At 44.2% G+C, this 22,847-nt stretch overlaps 1 protein-coding gene across 1 annotated transcript in view; it reads right to left on the bottom strand.

Annotated features, from left to right (window-relative positions):
• The window catches only part of LOC135520280 (protein PTHB1-like), a 206,580-nt gene that overhangs the window by 110,094 nt on the left and 73,639 nt on the right, over positions 1–22,847 (bottom strand). Inside the window, exons 19-20 of the mRNA XM_064945705.1 lie at positions 6,506–6,688; positions 985–1,210 (exon numbers count right to left, since the gene is read on the bottom strand). Coding sequence (XP_064801777.1) covers positions 985–1,210; positions 6,506–6,688 — 409 coding nt within the window. The remainder of the gene's footprint in view (positions 1–984; positions 1,211–6,505; positions 6,689–22,847) is intronic.

The raw sequence follows: 22,847 nt of genomic DNA, 5'->3' as shown, positions 1-22,847 counted from the left end.
ATGTCAAGCTGAACAACATCAAAATACATTTCAATAAAAAATACAACTACACCATCCCAGAACTCTCAAAGTATTCTGGGTCAAGAACCCATATCCATGTTGTGAATTAATTACAAACTCCAAAGCATGAATGCGTAAAGCACTCAATAAAGGCAACTAATTCTTCTATTTGCGGAGCGGGAGGTTTTCAACTGGAAAACCATGGTTAATATTTCCTCCCTCCACTGTGTCCATATTCATTAGTCTTGCTGGTGGCTACCTATCGCTTCACAATACTGCCCCTGTGTCCATCAACAGTCCTCGTATATCATATTAAACATCTCGCATTAATCAACTGCTGTGTTTGATGGGGTGGAAACTAGGGAGAGAACTACTGAAGGGAAATGGTCGAGTTGATTTGTCATCAACACACTTATACGTGTGAGGGGTGACTGCGAGCGAGAGAGAGAGAGAGCGAGAGAGAGAGAGCGAGGAGAGAGAGAGGAGGAAGGAAGGAAGAAGCATAAAAGGAGTGGGGGTAAAAAGGTATTTGGCCTGCTTAAGGAGGTTCAGACACAAACACACATTTTTGTTAGAACTCAATGAACCATGGGGGTGGTGGTTGGGCACCCACACACACACCACTGTAGGCCTGAGAGTGTGTGAAGGCCATAAACAGGGCTATGATTGAGACATGTGCTCTTCTCTCCAACCATAACACCTTTACCAGGGGAATAGTGTTTACTAGACATTCTCACAGCCAGGGGTTAACACTGGAACAACAGACAGAGAGTGCACACACACACCTCAGTGGGACAGGATTTATTAGGCATTCTCAGAGGAAGGGGTTAATGGCATCATTAAAGGCTATACTGAACACTAATGAAGAGAAACTGCTTTTTCTCACACACACACACACACACACACACACACACACACACACACACACACACACACACACACACACACACACACAGACACACAAACACTCTTCCCCTCTCTCACCTGGCATCATGACTGGTGTGGGTACGTTGGCCTCGGAGGCCAGGGACAGCCGTCCACCCTTGCCCAGGCGGTCACACAGCAGGGTGATGTGCTTCTTCAGGCGGACCGTGTCTTTGGGCATGTTGAGCTGGGAGGTGGACAGAGACAGGGCCTGATCCTTAGGGCTGCGAGACAGACAGGTCCTCAGGAGGTGAGACACGGCCGCGTCCACACTCTCCTCCCAACCCTGAACATATGAGACAGGGGGGTTAGGGAGAGCAAAGTAGGAAATGGGGAAAGAAGACAGAGAACAATAGACCGTGATCGAAAAGAGTGAGAGAACAAAAAGTGACATAATTCGATAGAGAGAAAACAACAGGGAGAAAGAGAGAAGCTGGGCATGTGGTCCATACATGTATAAGTGAGATTCAGATCAGATTTCCAGGAAAGAGGAATAAATCATACAACGAGAGGACGTGACTTCTGACTATTGAGATGCACCCTGTCTGGCAGACGTCACAACCCAATAGTCTGGCCTTGAATGCATAGTGCCCCCTGTGTCCAGGATGATGTACTACCATGTACAACTGTAGTATTTACAGGCCGAGACAGTCTGTTCCATCTAGCATAAACACTGCCTGATCCCTTCCGTGTGTGAGAAACACACACACACACACACTCCGGCATAGACATGCGGTATTGTGTGGCAGTACATACGTGCGCCAGCCACACACAAAACCGTATACTGTTTCTACACAGATGAGCACATTCTGCAGAAACACAGAGAGCAGATACAAAGTTCACCCCGCAGACAAGCCAATAATGTGAATCCCCCAGACGTGAAACAGCACCAATTATCATTCAATCCAATTGCCTCTACCGGAGAAAGAGAAAATTATCTTGTCTGACCATCTCTCATACACACGGACCCCCCCCCCCCCCGAGCTGGGCTGTGGGGGTGTTGACAGGCAGCCAGGGTGTGGGGCTGAGGCTGCCCCCCTGCCGCCATGCTGATAGGCCTCTAATGAGCCCTAATGACAGGTAATCAGACCCATAATGATGATGACAGGGAAGAGACCTGACAGAGAGAGAGGAGGAAAAAAATAATGAAATGGAGAGAGAAATATAAAGGGGGAGAGAAAGCAGCGAGAGAAAGGGAGACTAATTGAGGAAGAAGGCAATAGAACATAAATCTCAACTCACACTGAAACAATAACTTTCAACAGGCTATCATGACCCCCAACATGTTGAACTGGACTAACAGTACAGATTTCACCAGCTGATTAACAATATTAGGATATACATTTACTTAATTAGGGTTATGCTTTGCTCATGGGCACAGATTTTCTAACTAGGCAGCTCGGGGATTCGAACCAGCGACCTTTCAGTTACTGGCCCAACGCTCTTAACCTGCCCGGCAACCTGGCTTCTCAATTTCAAATGAAGGGCAGTGAAGGGCACAGCAATGGGTTTGGAACTGGGCCCAAGTAGCAAATCATATGGTAGAGTGATAATGGACATCTTGCATGCTGAGGATGACCTTGGACATCTTTGTTTGTGATTAAGAGAAAGTGAAGGTCAGGAGAACAAGAAGCTGTGAGAGGGAATGGAGAAGTCTTTTTGTCTGGTAATAAACAGAGGTCACTTCCCCTCTGACAAGGCACATTGTGGAAATCCCAGTTGCGATTTCAAAATAACTTGTGATTATGGATAACAGAATGGGGCCTAATATAGAGCACTGAATGACTCCCATAGGGACTGACAAAGGTTCAGACAGTAATCCCTCAAAGTTGACATGCTCAACTTGACTGGAAAAGTAATTTAAAGACCAGGCATGAGAAGAGACTGGAAATACAATGTCATGCTGTGAGCCAAGCAAAGCAAAATCATTTCTATAGAATCAAATCCCCGACTAATCCAGAAATATTTATTGTCACAGGCAGATATTTGATATAATTTAATACTTTAGTAGTTCCACATATGACCTGATGTAAAAGCAAACCGTATCTCATCCTTTTTCATTGTATGAGTGGTTAGCTCCCCTTTCTGTGCATTTTGCAATTCATTACTAACACAATCAAATGAACATTGTACTCAACTCCTGACATTACTCCTTTGAATTTCCATCAAGAGAAGAAGAAATGAAATGAAGAGACAGCTAGCGAGACATATGGAGAGAGGGAAGTGTGGGGGAGGAGGAAAAGGCGAGCGGTAGAGAGGTTTCTAGTACTAGTTTCTAGTAATGTAAACTTCAGGGAGGACGGGTGCAGGAATAGAACTGAGACATTAAGAGTCAGCAGCTCTATTCACAGCAGAGTGGAAAGCGAGGGAAAGAAACGGAGAGCGAGAACAAGTGGAAGAAAAAAAATAGGGGGAGAAGGAGGTTGTTCTGGTTGGCCGCATCAATCTGCTGGGTCGGGCCAAGCTAAACGAGCGCCCCGTCAATTACCAGAGAGATGTGTTTCCTGTGACCCTTCTCCTCCTCTCTTCTCCCCCTTACCTTCTTCCCTCCTGTTTTACTGCGGCAAAGAGAGGCTATGGATCAGTGGTCATGAAGGATAAGAGACGACAAGAGAGAAACTTCACTCTCAAGTTTCTAGTTTTATTAGTCGTATGTACAGGCTACACATAGTACACTGTGGCAGGTGGCCTAGCGGTTAAGAGCGTTGGGCCAGTAACTGAAAAGTCGCTGGTTCAAATCCCCAAGGTGGAAAAATCTGCTGTTCTGCTCTTGAGCATGGCAGTTAACAACAACTGCTCCCCGGGAACTGTGGACGTCGATTAATGCAACCACCCGCACCTCTCTGGGTTAAATGCAGAAGACACATTTCAGCTGACTGCATTCAGTTGTGTAACTGATTAGGTTTCCCAACATAATGCTTACTTGCAGGTTCCTTCAACAGTATAAGAAATAAGAAAATATACGAATGGCTCAGTAGAATAGAATAAACATTTTAGCATAAGTATAATACAGGAAGGCACAATGTATATCGCAATATTTACATATGTATCAGAAAAAGGGGGGATTGGGGAGAAGGTGTTTAAATTGTGCAGTATTTGCAGTAGTAAACGGTCAGGACGCTCTGGTAGTATTTGGAGAGGACCCAGGGTGACATGCTGAATTTCTTCAGCTGCCTTAGGAAGTAGAGACGCTGTTGCGCCCTCTTGACAAGAATGGTGGCGTTGTTGGTCCATGTCAAGACCTCTGTTACGTGGACCCCAAGGAACTTCTTTATTATATATAATCTGCAGTGAAGCTGCTGAAAATGACATTATATTCTGTCATCCAGCAGAGACTCCCATCTAGAGCGACCCAAGGAGCAACAAGGGTCAAGTGCCCAGGCCAAGGCCACAAGGACAGATCCCCCAACCAGACGATTCGGGGAACCGCACCAGTAACCTGACTTCTCGGCCACCAGCCCAGTTCCCCTCGAGAGCTGCCCCTCAACCCCCCCAAGGAACTTAAAAACGGCTGACTCTCTACTGCAGTCCTGTTGATGTGGATCGGGGGATGTTTCCTCTGCTTCCTGAAGTCAACAATCAACTCCTTTGTTTTGCTGATATTGAGGGATTGTTGTCCTGGCACCACAATGCCAGTTCACTTACCTCCTCCCTATAGGCTGACTTGTTGTCGTTGGTTATCAGGCCTACAACCGTGGTGTCGTCAGCAGACTTGATGATGGAGTTGGTGTCGTGCAAAGCCACACAGTCGTGGGGGAACAGGGAGAACTGCGGAGCGCTCCTCTGCAGCTTTTCTCCTCTTCCATCTCCATCCCCCTTCCCCTCTTCCTTGTTTAATCAGCCCAGTTGCACAGGTCATTATCTAGAGCCTCTTTCTCTCTCCGTTTCTCATCCCCACCTAATTCTATTCTCTCTTCACTAATCCATTCTACCACTCCTCCCAATCCTTCACAGAAGCCTTATTCCAATCCACAGAATTCCAAGGACTTATCCCAATTGGAATTCCAGTCCTGGGAGCGTCCGTGGGGAAAGGGAATCTCGTTCACCTGTGACGACCTCACCGGAGATGAAAAAAAGGAAAAAAAAAAGAGGTCAAATAGGTGAGACGAGGGGCCAAAGACAATCTCTGACTCACACATAAATCTATCACGCACACACCCTTATGTGTGCGTGTCAGATGCTCCTATTAGCTCCTGGCCTGGTCCTTTCCGTACAGTACGTTATCTTTATTTCTATCCAGTGTGAGTAGCGCTTCCTAAAATAGCCCATCTCTCCACACATATGGGCTAATGCAGCGGGCCTGACCCTAATTACCTTTCATTAACTTAATCCCATTCACAAGAGCAACCACAACAACAAACACCGAAATACATACATACTCTCACTCTGTGACTCCATCTCTCTGGGGCCTCATCAGGTGCAGGCTGACTGGATGTCTGCTCGGATGTGTGCTCTTGGGCGTGTTTACTGTGTGTGTGGTAATGAAAGAAAGTGTGTGTATGTGTGTAAGGGGGTGTCTATCACAGTGAGGTTGTGTTTGCAGATGTGTGTGTGTTATCAACCTGTCCCTATGTCTCTCTTGAAGGGGCAGTGGGGGTATTTGGTGTGAAATTGGGTAAATAGAGAGGACTGTATATAGACACACTTCTAACCTGTGTGATGATGAGATGTCATGAGTTTAATCACAGTGGAAACACTAACAGACAGACAGGCTATGGAACGTCTGTCTGTCTGTCTGTCACACACACACACACACACACACACACACACACACACACACACACACACACACACACACACACACACACACACACACACACACACACACACACACACACACACACACACACACACACACACACACACACACACACACACACACACACACACACACACACACACAACTGGTGAGGGCACACACATACTTTCGGTCTCTATGGGAGCAGAAATCTGTCGTCGTATCACGTGGACTCATGAGGGCTTCTCTCAACACACTTGTTTATGTGAGTCTAAATTGCGAACAGAACAACTCCCCTGTGACACACATACACAACCGAACAAGCCCCTATGGCCCTCTCAGAAAATGTCCCCCTCACACCCCCTACTGCATTCTCACTGCCATAGCCTTCCTTGACCAAAGGGACATCAGGGCTCCAGTTCAAAGCTACACTATCTGAAACTTCACTAGCCTATTGGAGGCCTGTGGGAGGAAACATCACTACTCCCTGTATATCTGTGTGTGTGTGTCTCACGAGCTGTGGTGTGTCCTGTAGCAGGGGTAACAGTGTGTGTGTCTCACCAGCTGTGGTGTGTCCTGTAGCAGGGGTAACAGTGTGTGTGTCTCACCAGCTGTGGTGTGTCCTGTAGCAGGGGTAGCAGTGTGTGTGTGTCTCACCAGCTGTGGTGTGTCCTGTAGCAGGGGTAACAGTGTGTGTGTCTCACCAGCTGTGGTGTGTCCTGTAGCAGGGGTAACAGTGTGTGTGTCTCACCAGCTGTGGTGTGTCCTGTAGCAGGGGTAACAGTGTGTGTGTCTCACCAGCTGTGGTGTGTCCTGTAGCAGGGGTAACAGTGTGTGTCTCACCAGCTGTGGTGTGTCCTGTAGCAGGGGTAACAGCGTAGCCTCCAGGATGGCGTTCTGCTCTGTGTTGAGGCCCTGCCACAGGGAGACCAGGAGGATGAGGAGGTGGGTGGCGCTGCGCAGACGGACAAACGCCTGATTCAGACATGCCCGGTTCTCCTCCGCTGCATCTGCCAACGCTATCACCTGAGAGAGACAGAGACAGAGAGAGAGAGAGAGAGTCAGGGCCTGCTGTCATTCACCAGAAGCAACTTATCAAAGCAACTCTGAATCAAGTGTCAACTCCGTAACGCAAAGGTACTTTATACAAGCAATTAGTTTCCTGTTGTCCACTAGAATGATAAGTGATTGAATGGGGCCCTGATTTAAAGTGTCAATGGAAACAAGGCTTCAGGGTCAACACAGAGACTCATCCAAGTCATTCATGTTAATCCATCTCCTGGAGCCATAGAAGACGTTTTCTACAAGTCAAGTCCGTAACTCATCAGTAGCCTTCTCTAGAAGTCAAGTCCGTAACTCATCAGTAACCTTCTCTAGAAGTCAACTCCGTAAGCCATGTGAATGAGTAATGAGAGGGAGGTGGCTCTGCAGCGTCTCTAGGTGTGGTTTGAGAGTTGAACCTGAACTGGAGGTCAATACTTCCATTTTTGGGACGGATGAGGGGGACAACATGAACGAGCGATGACAGAAGAAGATGGATGAAGGTGAACAGAACAAGAGAAGGCACGTCAGAGGGAGAGAAATAAGAGAGGAGGGGAAGTCAAGAGGAGGGGAAAGGAAAGAGTGAGAATATCCTGTCTGTGGATGTGTGACTAATGGCAAACTGCAGGTAAGAGTTGGGGTTCAACTCCGTTTTCAGTTTCACCATGGCAGAGCACCTCGATTCATGAATGCACTGGAATCTAGAGGGAAAGTAAAACCAACCCTATAGTGGTGCATGTAGGCTAGTGGGAGAGTAGTACAGTATGGTGTGTTGGACAGCACACAACTGTTTATCTGCACACCTCAGGTGGAGCCTTCACTGGGGAGGACGGGCTCCTAGTCATGGCTGGTACGGAATTAATGGAATGGTATCGAAACACAAACACATGGTTTCCATGTTGATTCATTCCATTCTAGTCATTATTATGAGTCGTCCCCCCTCAGTAGCCTCCTGTGCTGCCCGCACGCACACACCACACAGGGAGTACTGCGGCACTGTAAGCCAAACACCCCCACGTAACCATTAACCCTCCAGTCCCCCCAACCACTTCCATCTCCCCGGCAACCATGTCACTCAGCCAAACGTTAAACAAATGTCTCGACCCCTACCCCCCCAGCTCCTCCCAAAGAAAACCTCTAGAGGAAACTGACTTTCAAAGGGGTGAATTTGCTAGTAAAGATTGGTGTGTATTGATAAAAAGGGCCGCCCTGCCAAGCCGAGCCAAATGGAGGTTCCCAGTCAAGGGCTGCATTGTGTGGGACCAAACGCAGCGCTGATTGATGCCAGCTGAGGGGAACACAGAGGCACATTTAACCAGAAAGGCCACGACACCATGCTAATTCATATAGGTTATAGTGAGAGGAATGGGGGAAGCGAGATTTAGTCCTGTGCAAAGACGAGCTGTAAAAAAATGTGTCACTGTCCTAATACTTTTGGAGCTCACTGTATTTTAAGTGAGTAAAACATACTAACACAAGGTGGTAAAGCTAGCTAGCTTTTCCCCCTTATTCACTAATTTAGTAATCCTAGCTAGAAAGCTAGCTAGCTTTTCCCCCTTCTTCACTAATTTAGTAATCCTAGCTAGGGGCTAGCTAAGCCCCTGGCAATGTCAACAAGTTTTCCAACTGTCAATAAACATTTCAAAAGTGTCTGTTGTCACGATCGTCATATGGAGGAGACCAAAGCGCAGCGTGGTGTGAATGCATAGTTTAATGGATGTCAAAAAACACTAAGTACACTGAACAAATTAACAAAACAACAAACGAACGTGACTACTAATGAACACAGTGCTAACATGCAACATAAACAGACAATAACCCACGAAATACCCAAAGATGGCTGCCTAAATATGGTTCCCAATCAGAGACAACGATAAACACCTGCCTGAAATTGAGAACCAATCTAGGCAACCATAGACCTACATAAACACCTAGATGGTAAACAACCCCATGAACCTACAAAACCCCTAGACAGTACAAAACCCTAGATGAGACAAAACACACATACCACCCTCGTCACACCCTGACCTAACCAAAATATATAAAGAAAACAGAGAATACTCAGGTCAGGGCATGACAACTGTTTGTCTTTTAACTTGTCCTGTTTGAAAAAGGTCTGTAATGTGCCAAAGTACAATGTAAATAGTGAAATAACATTACCCAAATGTTTCATGAGTTTGACGACAATTAACATGTTGACAGTGTGCCACAGGGGCTTAGCTAGCTAGCTACAACATTAGTGAATAAGAGTGAAATGGTTGCTTGCTTGCTTTATCACCCTGTGTTAGTAAGTTTTACTCACTAAAATAGTTATTGCTATGTCTAAAATGGGGAATTGAATGTGAATGCTTTTAATATGAATCTTTGTTAAACCTACTCAAGAAAAGTTAAACTGAAAAATGTCAATAGTAGGATTCTTCAACGATGCCTTCAGCATTTGTTTACATGGGTAACAGGTAGCCTAGTGGTTAGAGTGTTGGGCCAAAAACCACAAGGTTGTTAGTTCGAATCCCTGAGCTGACAAAGTAAAAAATTGTTGTTCTGCCCCTGAACAACCCACTGTTCATAGGCCGTCATTGTAAATAAGGATTTGTTCTTAACTGACTTGCCTAGTTAAATAAAGGATACATTTTAAAAAATGAAATAAAATATTCATATTACCTTTAACATTGTGTTGTGTCTCTATTCTTTTTGATATAACATTTACATTTTAGTCATGAAGCAGACGCTCTTCTCCAGAACTACTTCCAGGAGTAATTAGGGTTAAGTGCCTTGCTCAAGAGTACAGACAGATTTTTCACAGGGATTCAAACCAGCAACCTTTCGGTTACTGTTCCAATGCTCGTAACCTCTATGCTACTTTATGAATGGGAAAATAGAAATGACAGTACATTGACTGCATAGAATTCATACAGACTTTTAATGTTGGTGTTCACAGTTAATTACCATGACGTGCTTAGCTATAAATGCTGTATGAATGTAAATACATGTAAATGCTGTATGAATGTAAATACAAATACATGAATGTAAATATATTTGACTTTGGTTTGATTGCATAGAATGCATACAAAAAACCTTCATGTGTGCGTTATAGACCAGTACGACCAACGTAGGCCTCATTTTGAAGTGGAGGAGGGCTGTTAATGAGTTACGATATCAACAAGACAATTTGATCTGTAAAATATACCCTGATGATTCAATCCGGTGGGGATATTTATGCTCCATTCACCTTAGTGGGGAGGAGAAAATTGTCGTCACAGGCCTATACCGGAGAGTGGGGGAAATAAGTCTAGTACATTCTACAGATCAGCATCATTTTAAAAACATGGCTTGGCCTATAGGCATATTCACTATCCCTGGTATGGCAGCACACTTTTGAGAACAGCCATAATGATGACACTACGCTTTCATTGTAATGATGCATCTATTAAGATACCTAGATATGAGCTCTTGCATAGCATGACATGAATACTCTATAGATATGCTATGGATAGATTTCATGAACTTCTTTGGGACTGGGGGGCAGTATTGAGTAGCTTGGATAATAAGGCGCCCAGAGTAAACTGCCTGCTACTCATGCCCAAATGCTAGAATATGCATATTACTAGTAGATTTGGATAGAAAACACGCTGACGTTTCTAAGTGTTTGAATGATGTCTGAGAATAACATAACTCATATGGCAGGCAAAAACCTGAGAAAAAATCCAATCAGGAAGTGGGAAATCTGAGGTTTGTAGGTTTTCAAGTCTTTGACCATCCAATATACAGTGTCTATGGGGTCATATTGCACTTCCTAAGGCTTCCTCTAGATGTCAACAGTCTTTAGAACCTTATTTCAGGCTTCTACTGTGAAGGGGGAGCGAATGAGAGCTGTTTGAGTCAGGTGTCTGGCAGAATGCCATGAGCTAAATCATGTGCGTGGCCGTGAGATGTAGCTGCGTTCCTTTTCATTTCTAGAGACAAAGGAATTGTCCGGTTGAAACGTTATTGAAGATTTATGATAAAAACATCCTAAAGATTGATTCTATACATCTATACATCATTTGACATGTTTCTACGAACTGTAATATAACTTTTTAAACTTTTTGTCGGCACTAAGCGATCTCGTATTGAGGATTTGGATTACTGGGCTAAACGCGCGAACAAAAAGGAGGTATTTGGACATAAATGATGGACTTTATCGAACAAAACAAACATTTATTGTGGAACTGGGATTCCTGGGAGTGCATTCCGATCAAGATCATCAAAGGTAAGTGAATATTTATAACGCTATTTCTGACTTTCCTGACACCTCTCCTTTGGAAAATGGCTGTATGTTTTTCTGTGACTAGCGCTGACCTAACATAATCTCAAGGTGTGCTTTCACCGTAAAGCCATTTTGAAATCTGACACAGCGGTTGCATTAAGGAGAAGTTTATCTATAAATCCATGCATAACACTTGTATCTTTTATCAATGTTTATTATGAGAATTTCTGTAATTTGATGTGGCTCTCTGCACTTTCACTGGATGTTTGTTTGAGACAATGCATTCCTGAACATAACACACCAATTTCAAATGAGGTTTTTGGACAAAGATTAACTTTATCGAACAAAACACACATTTATTGTGTAACACAAAGTCCTGTGAGTGCCATCTGATGAAGATCAAAGGTTAGTGATTAATTTAATCGCTATTTCTGACTTTTGTGAGCCCTCTCCTTGACTGGAAAATGGCTGTTCGGTGCTGACCTAACAATCGTTTGGTGTGCTTTCGCGGTAAAGCCAATTTGAAATCAGACACTGTGGCTGGATTTACAAGAAGTGTATCTTTAAAATGGTGTATAATACTTGTATGTTTAAGGAATTTTAATTATGGGATTTCTGTTGTTTTGAATTTGGCGACCTGCAATTTCACTGGCTGTTGACGAGGTGGGACGCTACCCACATATCCCGGAGAAGTTAAAGTTTAACAATGCGGTTGGGACCTGTTATAACACGTTCATGACATGTGTAATTAATGAGTTATGGATCTGTATTTATAGATATGTATTCAAAGTAAATCGTTACCAAATAGTCATAACCCCTACACAACCCCTAGCATAGTGTGTGTTATACAACTGTGAGCCCACGAGAGGACTAAGCATTCATATAGCAGTTAGAACTGTTCAGGCCACAGTGATGTCCAAGGCAAACACCAGCAGACATCATACTGCATACCTACAGGTGTATATTGTGCGCATTTAAATTGTAGATGTGTGCGCAAGTGTTTGACATTTGTGTGTGTTTGTGTTTATGCAAGTGTATGTGTGTGCATGTGTGTGCCACTGTGTGTGTGTGTAAGAAGCAGCAGGAATGAGAAGGGCCTGTCCCTCCCCTGGGGGGGTTCGCCTCAGTCCTCCCTCCTCTACCTCCCCCAAAATACCCATCAGTATGTGTCACCGTGTCCACCCACTATTTCCCCCTACAGTCAGATTCTACCCAAATTCCACCAGGCTAAAAATACTCTGGTCCCCGTTGGGATAGCAAGTCTTCAAAGATTGGCCAACATATGATTCCTGGAGGGCCAAAGCCACAGAAGGAGAAGCTGGAATACATATAGCCTGAACAGACATCTGTGTGTGTAGCTAGTGTATGAATTAGGTGTAATTTTAGCATCGGTGGTGGGTGATTGACACTGTGGGGTTTGTGGTGTCTGCTTGCACCTTGGGGAGAGAAAGAGGAGTTTGGATAGTGTTATGTGAACGCTGCTAAGACGTGGGTCTGACTGTTACTTTCATGTAAAGCGACAAGGACACAGCTATTAGCAAAGAGGTATTCTCAGTTTTGCCCACAGATTAGACCCTTCCAGCTCAGCTGGCCACAGCAAGCACCATGGACAACCTCCAAACACAACCCACATCTCATACGCCCAGCCACACACAGCAGAGGTGAGCTGTGCACCCGGTCTGTCAGTGGAAAATTATATGGCCAAACTCATCTGTCTCTCTGGGGAGGTCATACAACACGAGAGAGAGAGAGACAGATTTGGAGCAACATTTCCCATTTTAATCTGGAGGTATCCACAGAATGTGTGTGATTCGACAGTGGAAAATATCACCCATAAAGAAAAAAAGAGGGAGAAATAGGAGAGAAATCAACAGAGCGAGGGAGAGGAGAGAGAGGGGAGAGGGAGAGTGAGAGAGGAGAGGGAGAGTGGGAGAGAGAGAGGAGAGAGAAAGAGAGGAGAGGGAGAGAGAAAGAGGAGAGTGGGAGAGAGAGAGGAGAGAGAAAGAGGTGAGTGAGTGAGTGAGAGAGAAAGAGGTATGTGTATGTGTGATTATCCACTAAGCATCTCCATCCCAAGGTACAGAGAGACTCACTCTTTCCGGGTTATCATTCAAATCACACTTTAACGATGGGCAGAATCAATGCGCCCATTTCCTTCAGTGCATTCTCCCAGAGTGCAGTGCAAAGCGAGCTGAAAACTAGCTGAAGGCAGCAGTATGGCTCAAAGACACTTTCTCTTCTTCCTACAAAACTGATAGGCTGCTCTCAGACATCCTACTCTGAACTCTACACACACGCGTATAGGGAGTTAACCCAAACAGAGACACGTAAAAACACAATGGCACACACAAGTGTTGAGGTGAGAGAGAGCCCTACAGATAGGAGAGAAAAGTGTTATGCAATTGTTGCCATTTTAACCATCATTTGAAAACATGTCAATGTCTATTGAGATTTGTGTTTTATTTGCCAATAACGTTTTTTTTTACGTTTGAGCTTGTGAGTGAGTGAGTGAGTGAGTGAGTGAGTGAGAAAAGTGTGAGAGAGAGTGAGAAAAGTGGGAGAGAGAGAAAAAAGTGTGTGAGAGAAAAAGTTAAAGAGACAGTAACAAAGAGCGGGGAAGCGGCTGAGAGAGATTTGCAGCGATGAGCATCTTGCCAGCCAATGGATGAGGCAGAGACAGACAGTAACTGCTTTTGTCTTTGGTCACGGCCGCGGCGCAGCTAGCGCAGATAACACTGTCTTCTCAGTTCTGATAAGAGCGGGGAAGAGAGAGGATGATCTGGCAACACACTGGCCTTGTTTATAGAAGCATTCAGTGGAAGAGAAAGAGAGAGAACAGAAATAAAAGGGGGGACAGTGATTAGATCTGGCAACCCACACAGGGGCAACCTGAGATGGGTTATCAGCGGTGGTGGCAGGCTCTGAACCACACCACCAAGATAAAGCTGCTATGATCTACTCTCCCCCTCCACCCCTCCTCCTCTCTTCTTTTTTTAATGCTGTTCATCTCTTTCATTCCAAATGTGTTTGTGTCTGAATCCAGACTAGATACATGTGTATTATAACACAAACTTGTGCACCGATCCTCTACTTCCGCTACTCTCCAGCTTTCAGATTTATTTGAAGGGTCTTCATTCCATGGCTCTTTGCCCATTCTCAACTCCATGTGAATGGTTATCTTTATCATAATGCAGCATGAGGTGTGTGTGTGTGTGTGTGTGTGTGTGTGTGTGTGTGTGTGTGTGTGCGCCTATGGTTTCATAGACTTTATTATTGTTCACAGACAGGTAATAAAATAGTCCAGGGAAGGTTGTAAATAGTCCTATCAAAGACAGGGCTTCACGTTTGCTTTCTCAGTGAGAAGACAAGGGAATGTGAGACCAGAGAGCTTGTTGGGGTTGCTTTTCCATAGAGAGAGAAACAGAGAGAAAGAAAAAACAAAAGAGACATATAGTACAATACCATTCCTCTCAAATGTCTATACTTCAATGATCTCACTTTAAAATTTCAATCAACATTGATTACATCACACAGATCCATTGAGAGTGCAAACGCCATAACAAGCCAAGAATGACACCAGAACATCAAACAACCGCCCAGTTACCTCCCACATCCCTCCCTACAGTAGGTCCCTACACACCTTCCACCAAGGTTACTGGTTCATCCCATGAGTCTGGGTGGTCCGGCCTTACTGCTCCAGACAGGGGGCTCAATTAGAGACACACCCTGCCAGAGAGACGCCCAGCCTGGGATTACTGTGAGGGAAGTGCAGGCCTCACCATAGCTCCAGGCCTCCTGATAGAAACCTGGGAGTTAACCTCAAAGGTTTAAATTTGAACACCCCTGTAACCAGTGCTTAGTAGTTCCAACCTGGCCCACCGAGAGATGAGATAATGGGGCGTTGGCCTGATCCAAATGTGAAGGAGGGGGAGCGCACACAAGAGTAGAGAGAGATGTGTGTGTGAGACCAGGTGATGAAACACTCCACTATACACCCCTACAGGGTTGCAGGTCTCTCAAACACACATCCTGTCCCCTCCAATGTCCCTTCCATTAATCTCTACCACAGACTCTCCAGCTACAAATTACTACAACTGCACTCAAGAGCACACAGCCGTGTGGCGCGACACACGTTCAGAGACACACACACACACTCAGCATACACTCTGAATCAAAACACACTAATATACCCTGACAAATACACACACACACACACCGCTGGGCTTCACCCCAGCATACACTCTGAATCAAAACACACTAATATACCCTGACAAATGCACACACTCACACACTCACTCCCAAAGAGAGAGACTCTCCGCACACAGTCAAGACTCATTTAACATTTATCTTGGCTCTTTAGAAGTGAAAGAATTAATTGTTTCTGGCGTAAGTTAGCCTACAGGGCTAGTTTTGATATCACAGCTGGGAGTTTGAGGACTTCGCTTTGTGTGAATATACAAAGGGTTGTGTGTGAAAGCGAGTGTGTGTTTCAAACTCATTCAAGCTGTCCTCACTAGTCGAAGCACATGTTTTACACCGGTTGGAATGACCTGGCTGGCCCTCTTGCTGAGTTCGCTTGTTTTAAAAACACACACGCGCACGCACACGCACACACACACACGCACGCACACGCACACACACACACGCACACGCACACACTCTCCGTCTCGCACACACAAACACATATTCAAATGCTGTCTGTCTGACTGTCTCTTTCACAATACACACACAAAAGTCAAAAAAGGTTCCAGACCTGCAACACATCCACACAGGCACGGTGTGAACAACATAGTGAAGTAAAGAGCATCAGTTTTAACACACAGACATAGTGTCAACAACATAGTGAAGTAAAGAGCAGCAGTTTTTACACACAGACTTACTAAAGTGCTTAGTGAGCATACTCGGACGATGCTCTGTCATTGGTCATTGGAATAGTGTGAGTCAGTGGACAGTATTTAGTCTCTCTCCACACGGTTTCCATATTTAGCCTCAGCCAGGCTAACTGAGGCCTCTAATCACACAGGACTTTTCTCTAGTCATTTTAGCACACACACTCCCCTGGCCTGTCATTAACAGCTCACACTCACCTCCCAGGCTGCACACACACACACACACACACACACACACACACACACACACACACACACATTTATAGACATGCGTACTATCAGGCAAGAGCAGACACATACTGCACATATAAACCCATGAATACAGGATGCAAACTCTCTGTCCAGAAACTAAATACCACTGGTCCATTGGGTGATCCCTTGCCTTGTCTATCTTTTTGTTCCGTCTTCCCAAAGAGAGACAGACCTGATTAGCAAGTCAATGCTTGAAACACGATAGTGGAAAACTAACAAGACAACTAAAATGTACTCATGTTCCTTTGTAGCATTAACCCCCCCCAAGAATCAACATTCTTTATCAAAAAACGCATCAGCTTTTTCCTAATCCCTCGACTTGAAAGCTAGTTATTGACTCTAGTGAGATACTTGGATGTGTGTGTGTGTGTGTGTGTGTGTGTGTGTGTGTGTGTGTGTGTGTGTGTGTGTGTGTGTGTGTGTGTGTGTGTGTGTGTACTTGCTCAATCACTCGTGCATTGTCTATCTGTTTGTGTGCGAGACAAAAACAAGGACATCAAATCTAAGCCAGACACAACATTGCAGATCCTGACTACAAATTAGCATCAAACAGAGAGAGACACTGGAAAACACAAACCCAAACACACACAAAAACCACTCCCAGACTAGAGGTTAGACAAGGTAAGGGACGTGATCAGTTTGGGGTACACTGCAGTATTTTTAAACTAAGGCTTTCAGCAGCGCCGTTGGCTGCATGTTTTTGTTCTATCCTAGCACAAACGCGCCTCATTCAACTAATCAAGGGCGTCACTATAAATTAAGTAGTTGAAGAAGATGAACGGGGGTAGAAAAAAAATGAATGTCCAACCTCGGGCATTCTTGAGGACCGGAGTAGAGAAACGTCTACAGACCCTCTCCAACACAGCATCATAACAGACAAAAATCTAAATGCAGGTGTCACTTTAATAAGGCAACGGTATAAGTCTCTCTCCCTCCCACCCTCTACTGTGTGATGGTTTGGTTTACATAAGTCCATAAGACTTATCCCCTCCACTTAGCCCCACGATCACGTTTCCTGAAATAGGACACTGCTGACATGTTTCTGACCCCTGAAATGGGGAGCGAGTGTGTGTGTGTGTGTGTGTGTGTGTGTGTGTGTGTGTGTGTGTGTGAGAGAGCTGGTTGGGCTCCACTGGGGCACATTAGCAAGGCTTCTGATATGTGCAGAACTCTGTGGCTGAATTAATATATCAATATAACCATTGTTGTGTGGAAATCTCTGTGAAAAGATGAATATATATCAAAACACACATACATACACACACACACACACGTGTGTATGTATATATACACACACATATACATATATGTATGTGTATATACATATCTACATATTATCAGTGGTCTTGTATGTCTTTCATCTCCTAATACTTGCTCCCACAGTTGATTTCTTCAAACCAAGCTGCTTAACATTTGCAGATTCAGTCTTCCCAGCCTGGTGCAGGTCTACAATTTTGTTTATGGTGTCCTTTGACAGCTCTTTGGTCTTGGCCATAGTGGAGTTTGGAGTGTGACTGTTTGAGGTTGTGGACAGGTGTCTTTTACACTGATAACAAGTTCAAACAGGTGCCATTAATACAGGTAACGAGTGGAGGACAGAGGAGCCTCTTAAAGAAGAAGTTACAGGTCTGTGAGAGCCAGAAATCTTGCTTGTTTGTAGGTGACCAAATACTTATTTCCCACCATAATTTGCAAATAAATTCATTAAAAATCCTACAATGTGATTTTCTGGGGGGAAAAAAAAATAATCTAATTTTGTCTGTCATAGTTGAAGTGTACCTACGATGAAAATTACAGGCCTCATCTTTTTAAGTGAGAGAACTTGCACAATTGGTGACTAAATACTTTTTTGCCCCACTGTACGTCGTCCGATTAATCGGTATCGGCTTTTTTTATCCTCCTATAAATCGGTATCGAAAAATTATTATTATAGTTTCCACCTGTTGTCTATTCCATTTGCACAACAGCATGTGACATTTATTGTCAATCAGTGTTGCTTCCTAAGTGGACAGTTTGATTTCACAGAAGTGTGATTGACTTACATTGAGTTACATTGTTGTTTAAGTGTTCCCTTTATTTTTTTGAGCAGTGTACATACATATACACACATATACACACACACGTACGTACGTATGTGTATATGTATATATAGTGCCTTGCAAAAGTATTCGGCCCCCTTGAACTTTGCAACCTTTTGCCACATTTCAGGCTTCAAACATAAAGATATAAAACTGTACTGTTTTGTGAAGAATCAACAAGAAGTGGGACACAATCATGAAGTGGAACGACATTTATTGGATATTTAAAACTTTTAACAAATAAAAAACTGAAAAATTGGGCGTGCAAAATTATTCAGCCCCTTTACTTTCAGTGCAGCAAACTCTCTCCAGAAGTTCAGTGAGGATCTCTGAATGATCCAATGTTGACCTAAATGACTAATGATGATAAATACAATCCACCTGTGTAATCAAGTCTCCGTATAAAAATGCACCTGCACTGTGATAGTCTCACAGGTCCATTAAAAGCGCAGAGAGCATCATGAAGAACAAGGAACACACCAGGCAGGTCCGAGATACTGTTGTGAAGAAGTTTAAAGCCGGATTTGGATACAAAAGGATTTCCCAAGCTTTAAACATCCCAAGGAGCACTGTGCAAGCGATAATATTGAGATGGAAGGAGTATCCGACCACTGCAAATCTACCAAGACCTGGCCGTCCCTCTAAACTTTCAGCTCATACAAGGAGAAGACTGATCAGAGATGCAGCCAAGAGGCCCATGATCACTCTGGATGAACTGCAGAGATCTACAGCTGAGGTGGGAGACTCTGTCCATAGGACAACAATCAGTCGTATATTGCACAAATCTGGCCTTTATGGAAGAGTGGCAAGAAGAAAGCCATTTCTTAAAGATATCCATAAAAAAGTGTTGTTTAAAGTTTGCCACAAGCCACCTGGGAGACACACCAAACATGTGGAAGAAGGTGCTCTGGTCAGATGAAACCAAAATTGAACTTTTTGGCAACAATGCAAAACGGTATGTTTGGCGTAAAAGCAACACAGTTCATAACCCTGAACACACCATCCCCACTGTCAAACATGGTGGTGGCAGCATCATGGTTTGGGCCTGCTTTTCTTCAGCAGGGACAGGGAAGATGGTTAAAATTGATGGGAAGATGGATGGAGCCAAATACAGGACCATTCTGGAAGAAAACCTGATGGAGACTGCAAAAGACCTGAGACTGGGACGGAGATTTGTCTTCCAACAAGACAATGATCCAAAACATAAAGCAAAATCTACAATGGAATGGTTCAAAAATAAACATATCCAGGTGTTAGAATGGCCAAGTCAAAGTCCAGACCTGAATCCAATCGAGAATATGTGGAAAGAACTGAAAACTGCTGTTCACAAATGCTCTCCATCCAACCTCACTGAGCTCGAGCTGTTTTGCAAGGAGGAATGGGAAAAAATTTCAGTCTCTCGATGTGCAAAATTGATAGAGACATACCCCAAGCGACCCAAGCAAAAGGTGGCGCTACAAAGTATTAACTTAAGGGGGCTGAATAATTTTGCACGCCCAATTTTTCAGTTTTTGATTTGTTAAAAAAGTTTGAAATATCGAATAAATGTTGTTCCACTTCATGATTGTGTCCCACTTGTTGTTGATTCTTCACAAAAAAATACAGTTTTATATCTTTATGTTTGAAGCCTGAAATGTGGCAAAAGGTCGCAAAGTTCAAGGGGGCCGAATACTTTCGCAAGGCACTGTATATGTATGTACACTGCTCAAAAAAATAAAGGGAACACTTAAACAACACAATGTAACTCAATGTAAGTCAATCACACTTTTGTGAAATCAAACTGTCACTTAGGAAGCAACACTGATTGACAATACATTTCACATGCTGTTGTGCAAATGGAATAGACAACAGGTGGAAACTATAGGCAATTAGCAAGACACCCCCAATAAAAGAGTGGTTCTGCAGGTTGTGACCACAGACCACTTCTCAGTTCCTATGCTTCCTGGCTGATGTTTTGGTCACTTTTGAATGCTGGCGGTGCTTTCACTCTAGTGGTAGCATGAGACGGAGTCTACAACCCACACAAGTGGCTCAGGTAGTGCAGCTCATCCAGGATGGCACATCAATGAGAGCTGTTGCAAGAAGGTTTGCTGTGTCTGTCAGCGTAGTGTCCAGAGCATGGAGGCGCTACCAGGAGACAGGCCAGTACATCAGGAGACGTGGAGGAGGCCGTAGGAGGGCAACAACCCAGCAGCAGGACCGCTACCTCCGCCTTTGTGCAAGGAGGAGCGGGAGGAGCACTGCCAGAGCCCTGCAAAATGACCTCCAGCAGGCCACAAATGTGCATGTGTCTGCTCAAACGGTCAGAGAACACCATTTACACTTGGTCCTGGTCCCAGTGTAAATGACAAAAATTGTGAGGTTTTGAAGAGGTCTGACAAATAGAGACCTGTAGCAGGACAACAAACACCACAAGATGCATGATGCTAAAAATGCTAATGATATGTCAACGTAAGAAATGCTAATGCTACCATAATGCAAACGAGTGTAATGTTAACATTCCCCTCCTCCCTTTCTAATGCTAATCCCGAGGAACGCCACAGTGAGGGCATTGTCCTGCTACCTCTCCCCTCCCAACACACACATAACCATACACCACACACACTGAAATTCATACGCATGCTCACAGACGCACCCGCACACAGCCCTCGGCCATGTCTCGACATCGCTCAAACATAGCACTATTTGCCCTTTTGCTTTTCTCTCAATGGTCTCCTTTGAACGGGCCACACTGAGTAAACAGAAAAAAAAGCAAATGAAGGAGAGAAAAAAAACGAGGTGAACTCTGGGAATTTACTTCAAGATAAATATCCTAGCCGTGGCGTCGCGACACACACACGCCTTCTCCCTCTGATTACAGAGTAAATATGTGTAATCTTATAAAACGGTCTGCGTGGCGGAAGCGGTAGACACACTGCAAAGAGAGAGCAGCGGCAGGACATGTTGACTCTGGAGAAAGCGCTTTTGGAGAAGTGATCAGTCATAGAGACACACAGAAGCATGCATACACACTTATGCACAAGCAAACATACGCAGAGAAGCATGCATACACACACATATACACAAGCAAACATACGCACATATACACAAGCATGCATACACAAGCATGCATACACACATATACACAAGCATGCATACGCACATATACACAAGCATGCATACGCACATATACACAAGCATGCATACGCACATATACACAAGCATGCATACACACATATACACAAGCATGCATACAGACAAGCATGCATACACACATATACACAAGCATGCATACACACATATACACAAGCATGCATAGACACATATACACAAGCGAACATACGCACAGAAGCATGCACAAAAATGCAAAGGCACATACTGCACTGTACACACTCACAAACACACGTAACTGCGATAGCAGTTAAGCCTATATCCTCAACAAATATGATTCAAATCATCACTCATGAAAAAATACTATGTAGTACATTTCCACCATTGGCCATAAGCCTGTTGGAATGCTGTCTGTGTGTGTGTGTGTGTGTGTGTGTGTGTGTGTGTGCTCATGAAACAGACACACTCATTCATTACATGCACTGGGGCCAAAGAAGGTAAATCAGTAGAATTATCAACAAGCAGTGTCGCGTGAACCAGGCTGCTGCAGCCAATATACGTAGCAATCTTTACAGACCATAGGGTTAGAGTAACATTTACACACACACACACAAAGTGATCAGCATCCAAAATCATAACCATACATGTTAAGCAATGGAATTCTCTCGTATGAGCAAAACACTATAGTCAGTACAGGACAACAATAGTAAGTTCCTCTGGTCCCAGTAGATAAAGCCACAGGCAGGGCATGATTGTTGTTGTTTCGTTGTCCTCTGCCACGGTCTCCCTCTCTGCTGTCTAGGGTTACCTTAAGCTGGCAGACGGAGCCAGAAACAGATAGGGACTGTGTGTGTGAGACATACATCTCTCTCTCACACACACACACACACACACAGTTGAAGTAGGAAGTTAACATACACCTTAGTCAAATACATTTAAACTCAGTTTCTCACAATTCCTGACATTTAATCCTAGTTAAAATTCCCTGTATTAGGTCAGTTAGGATTACCACTTTATTTTAAGAATATGAAATGTCAGAATAATAGTAGAGAAGGATACATTTCAGCGTTTATTTCTTTCATCACATTCCCAGTGGGTCAGAAGTTTACATACACTCAATTAGTATTTGGGAGCATTGCCTTCAAATTGTTTAACTTGGGTCAAACATTTCGGGTAGCCTTCCACAAGCTTCCCACAATAAGTTGGGTGAATTGTGGCCCATTCCTCCTGACAGAGCTGGTGTAACCGAGTCAGTTTTATAGGCCTCCTTGCTCACACACGGTTTTTCAGTTCTGCCCACACATTTTCTATGGGATTGAGGTCAGGGCTTTGTGATGGCCACTCCAATACCTTGACTTTGTTGTCCTTAAGCCATTTTGCCACAACTTTGGAAGTATGCTTGGTGTCATTGTCCATTTGGAAGACCCATTTGTGACCAAGCTTTAACTTTAAATGATGTCTTGAGATGTTGCTTCAATATATCCACATAATTTTCCTACCTCATGATGCCATCTATTTTGTGAAGTGCACCAGTCCCTTCTGCAGCAAAGCACCCCCACAACATGTTGCTGCCACCCCTGTGCTTCACG

The sequence above is a fragment of the Oncorhynchus masou genome, chromosome 29 (assembly GCF_036934945.1).
Source record: "Oncorhynchus masou masou isolate Uvic2021 chromosome 29, UVic_Omas_1.1, whole genome shotgun sequence".
NCBI lineage: Eukaryota > Metazoa > Chordata > Actinopteri > Salmoniformes > Salmonidae > Oncorhynchus > Oncorhynchus masou.
This window is presented reverse-complemented; position numbering and strand designations above follow the sequence as displayed.